At 40.0% G+C, this 5,028-nt stretch overlaps 1 protein-coding gene across 1 annotated transcript; it reads right to left on the bottom strand. All coding sequences in view use genetic code 11, as the record gives it.

The window, feature by feature from the left end:
- Positions 1–772: 772 nt before the first annotated feature.
- On the bottom strand, positions 773–3,741 carry EGR_09605 (Vacuolar protein sorting-associated protein; the record flags this gene model as incomplete). The annotated part of the gene is made up of 3 exons (XM_024498854.1): positions 773–957; positions 1,344–1,677; positions 2,500–3,741. The coding sequence occupies 3 exons, from the start codon at positions 3,739–3,741 to the stop codon at positions 773–775; spliced, it is 1,761 nt and encodes a 586-aa protein (XP_024346731.1).
- Positions 3,742–5,028: the final 1,287 nt, after the last annotated feature.

Below are 5,028 nucleotides of genomic sequence, written 5' to 3'. Positions count from 1 at the left end.
AATATGCAAACTAAAATAAGTTATCCGTTCCCACTTTTATAAGAAACCATGAGAATAACAATGTTGATCGCACAGAGACCAAACAAGAATGCGTAGGCAGACACTTATTTATTTTTATACGAAAAAAATATGCACTTGATGCAATGAAACCTAGTTATGGTTTATCCCAACGGAATTAAGAGCGTACCAGCATTGATAAAGGCTTAATGGAAACATAAAACGGTAAAAAGGATCGAATGTGAAGAATTATAAGACGTTGCAATGCTCAGATGAGGCTTACATGATAATCATGAGTTGGGGGAAATATTTCAACACACAGAGACATTACTTGGGTACGATTAATGTTAATCGGAGTAAAATGTCTCAGTCGAACCATCCTTTCCTGAAGTATCCAACTATCCACCGGTTCCTGTTGAGGTAAAGCTAGAAAAATAAAAATGATGTAAAGTTTGCATGCTACCTATTGTGCCGCTTTAAATGAATGACTACTAGCCTAAAGGTGAGAGCGCATAAGAAATTTAATGAAATCGACGTAATACAACGTGATTTTTTCATGAGAAAAAAACAAAAACAATTAAACAGCAATAGTGCAAGTCTTGTAGTCCCAAAGTAAAACCAACATCCATTTACATGAATAAATACTTGGGCAGTTTCAGTGGTATCAGCTTATTTGCTGACCACACATTTCACAAATCGAAAGTGTGAGAAGGGAGGCAAAAAACTTTGGTTGACTTAATGGGAAGGATGTGCAATTTATGCAAGGGAGAGAGAACTAACCATAAAGAGAAGCCCAATCAGAACAGGCCTTGTAATTTTTGGAACCTTCGGCAAGTAATTCCAAGAAATGCTGCAGTCGGTGGGAAGTGGTGAGAGTGAAATTAACTTTGACCTCATCAAGGAATGATCTGCTGAATGAGTAAACCATCGGATCTGGATCCAACAGACAATCTGAGCTGTCTAAAATTTCATAAAAGACAAGAAATAGTAAAAAACCTAATACTTGACGATACTAACGGATTTTAAAACCTAAACAAGAGAAATTAATGTATTTCATATGGGAAGCTTGAGGCAATATTAAGGCGCCATCACTGCCATATAGCTATAATTTACACAAAGAAGTGCCAAATCTCCGTGTATAGAGTAGACCGTGAAAAAGCGATCACGCGACGAGAAAATAATAAAGTTATTAGGTTAGGTCAATTTGAGTTGCGACAAATTGTAGTTGGGATATGCTTAACCTTAATAACAAGGGCTCTGAAACATGCATGGATGAAGAATCAAGCAATCGCACAAAGGACTTGATTGGAAAAACCGACTGCTGGATAATGATGAAAAGCTGGTACCTTCCATAGATTCTTCTTCGACCTCTTGACAGAAGACTGACTCAAACCACAGGGCAAGAGGAAGTTTGTGTTGTGGGTAGTCAGATCCGTAAGTCGAATGGTAATCCTTTCGGCAGAACGGAGGAAGCACAAATAAATTAGGAAACGATGGCTGTGCGTCAATAACACCTTGATTACGATCAAAGGGGTTGTCTGACGCGGAAGTTTCGACTACATCATTTGAATGCGATGTTTCAGCACCAAAAAGACCACAAAAAGCCTTGACCAAAGGGTCAGAACTTTCACTAACAGTCAGAAGCTCGGACTTTGGGTGAAGTGTAAGTAGGTCGTGAAGCTGAAATTGATAACAAGATCTTAAAAACAAATATATGAAAATATCAAGCATATTTGGCCATAAACAGTTTCGCCCATTTGAAAAATCACTACGTGAAAGTACAGACTTGATCATTATCTTCGCGATTTCACTAATAATTGAGTTACTCCAGATCTTTAATGGTGATATCAAGGTGGAGAGAATGAGATGATTTATTATCAAAGAAGCGACTGCTAAGCGAATGCATTACCTTCTTATAAATTTCATTACGATAGAGAAGTGTAGAGAAATGAAACCGTTTCAGCGAAAATGGGCGTTAAAGCACATTACTGCACTGTTAATCGAAAAAAAAAACAGGCAATGGTGTGGGAAGCAGTGCTAAACATGGGTGATTAAATAATGAATGAATTTTTTTGTTCCTTATCGATGTGAAATTTCAACGAGTAACGCTAAAGGTGTAAAATGGATGTATTTGACAGAGGCAAGATATCGTTTTAGACATGCACCTACCGGAAATAGCATGGTATATTTCTTGCCACATGGACAGACCTCCCCAAATGGACTGATTTGAAGCAGTCCTATGCCGACTTGGAGGCTGGTGAAGCATCCACTATCACGGACTGATTGAAATCCGAGATTCTAAAATAATTTAGATTTGTCTTATATCATGCGCACTGACTAGACTATGTAAGGAATAAAAAAATACCTCAGTAATGATCGTGAATAAGTCAAAAGTGGACTCATTAGGGTGTAAATTCTTTGCAGACGAAGAGTTGTTCTGCGTGTGTGTTCGATGCGAAACCTAAAAAAGACACCTCGTGATGCGAGCAGAAGAGAATCTACCTTGATATGAAGTTGAATTTTTTTCATTAAAACACCCAAAACGAGAGCCGGCAAAGGTTTTTTGTGTTTCCGCAAACGCCATAGACATCTGCGTCGATAATGAGCCATCTTGGCGGCCTCATCAGGCAATGCGAGTCCATCTTCGTAGAGGAGTCTCACATATTCGGCGCGCGCTTCACACGATCTTAGTTTTTCAAGGTATTCAAGAAACGTTTCGTCCTGATCAAAGTCGTAACTATCGTCTTCCGAAGAAATGGAGGAGAAAGAAGGGAAGGAAGGGACAAATGACCAAGCCCATTGGGACCATGACTGATTCCGAGTAAGATCCTCCTCATTAATGCCAGTTACGACTTCCTTATGCTGGACACCAGTTTGCTGTTTCTCAATTGTCTTGTCGTCCGAAAGTACCTCCCATCGAATGATATCGTTTGAGAGTGCAACCAAAATCTCAAGGATCCGCGTGATCAAGGGTATCTGCACATGATTGAGATTGATCTCCAATAGCCGGGGGCTAAAGAGGTTTGCTACACAAATTGAGGCCAGTCCTTTATTATTCTGAGTGAAAACCGTTTGTATCCGGATGTCAAAGCTGAAGCGGTAAATTACCGGGTCTTGGTAGGTACTAATGTGCCCCTTGGCATCACATCTATCGATGCAAAGAGTCATATCAGTTAGCCTGAGGAGACGATGGAGGCAATAATTGCCGGAGGACTGCACCTCCACACCGCGTTGCCAGTTGAGGAGAGTAGGGAAACAGTCAAGTGAGCGGATGTTAAGAGATATAACAGCGTCACCTTCAACGAACTTGACAATGAGATTCTTCACCACCACCTCGATGTTAGACCAGATGCGGGTAAGGTAGGATAGGAGGTAGCTGGGCGGCTGAGGTGTGTCAGAGGGTGTGAAGGTCTCGGCCTCTAATCGGTGTCGCTGCCGGTGCTCACCGGGGCGCTTAAAAGCAAGCACGCACTCGACAGTGTTGAGAGTAATGACAACGCTAGAAGATCCGAGGTGGGTCCAAGGCACATGGATTCGCAGCTCATGAATATGCCCCGATTTGAAGCAAACTTGTAAGGGCATCAGGTCCTCAAAGATGTCATACTGTAGCTCCACGTAATTAAGAACAGCATCGCCGCCCCAAAGCGAGAGTTGAAATTGATCATCACGCAATTTAACATACTTCCCAATATAACGCATCAACAACGGACCCAAATAGGTCTCGATGCTGAATATCTTCTGCATAGGTTAAAACTAAAAGGTAAACAAGAAAAGCAAAGATAACAAAGAAGTACATCAGTGTAACAAACTTACTATACTCCAAAATCATGTAAAATCGACTAAAAAACCTAACAAACGAGAACCTTTGGGCGGAAGATTAAGAAACAACCTGTTCTGTCGTAAATTATGCAAAACAGCTGAATAAATTAAAATTGCAAAGACGAGGTAAGAGGTACGAACGAGGTAAGAACAATGTAGCAGAACAGTAACGTGGGTGAAGGGGAAGATATGAACTTATTAAATGATAAGCGTTCTCAAGTATTTAGCAATTACATGCGTTGTAACTTAAAACCACCATATGCCGCACACATTTAAGACGTGTCGTAAAGCATACCTTATGCTTGAAGAAGATATAAAACGAAATGAAAACAAATTACGCAGAGGTAAAATCCCGAAAGGGCACACCACCAGAAAAAGTGCGCATAATTTTCATTAGTCATAAGGGCAATATTAGATCCCCAAATATTTATTAATAAGAAAAATCAAAATCGCGATTTGTGCCTCCTGTGAAATCTAAGTTATTTTTTTACACAAACTATGCAATACTAAGAAAGTTTCCGATTATATAATGAAATCTAATAATGTGAATTTAATATGCGCTCATCATTAGTAATTTCAGCGACATTTATTTTCATGTCTCTATGAAAAACCATACTATTCAAAATTTGTATATCATGCAAATGGTGAGGTTTTTTCAACTACATCAAATATAGCGTCCCGAGACTTCCCTGAAGACAAGAGAAGACATGACAATCGGGCAGAATAAATGTATTAGGCACAAAGAAGCTGTGTGGGCTACCGGGATAACCCGAAGGCCAGCCTACCCAATGTGGTACAAAAGCCGACTCAAAAGTCAAAAGCGACTGCACGCCAATACCGAGAGATTAAAAAAACATCGTACTACACAAATGAAAATTAATACACACACGTCTGCACGGAGCTTGCCATGTTGACAGTGCCAGTGGTGTCCTTACCCGGAATATTTAATAACAGACGACTAAAGATGTCGAAGGAACTGGAATTACAGTTGAGGCGCCAAAAACCTTCCTTAAAGATAAACAAAAGTTAATTTCTTGCTAGAATATACATACCAAACACAGAGAAGGTATTGGGGCTACTAGCATGTCCCGGAGGCCAGCCCACCAAAAAAGGCAGAAGAACAGAGACCTAATATAGCTCTTTATTAAGAGGATAATCTAAACAAACTTCCAACTCATTGAAAAGCCTCCATCCTCTTGAAAGACGTCCGAA

The sequence above is a fragment of the Echinococcus granulosus genome (assembly GCF_000524195.1).
Source record: "Echinococcus granulosus chromosome Unknown EG_S00156, whole genome shotgun sequence".
In the NCBI taxonomy this organism is placed as follows: domain Eukaryota; kingdom Metazoa; phylum Platyhelminthes; class Cestoda; order Cyclophyllidea; family Taeniidae; genus Echinococcus; species Echinococcus granulosus.
This window is presented reverse-complemented; position numbering and strand designations above follow the sequence as displayed.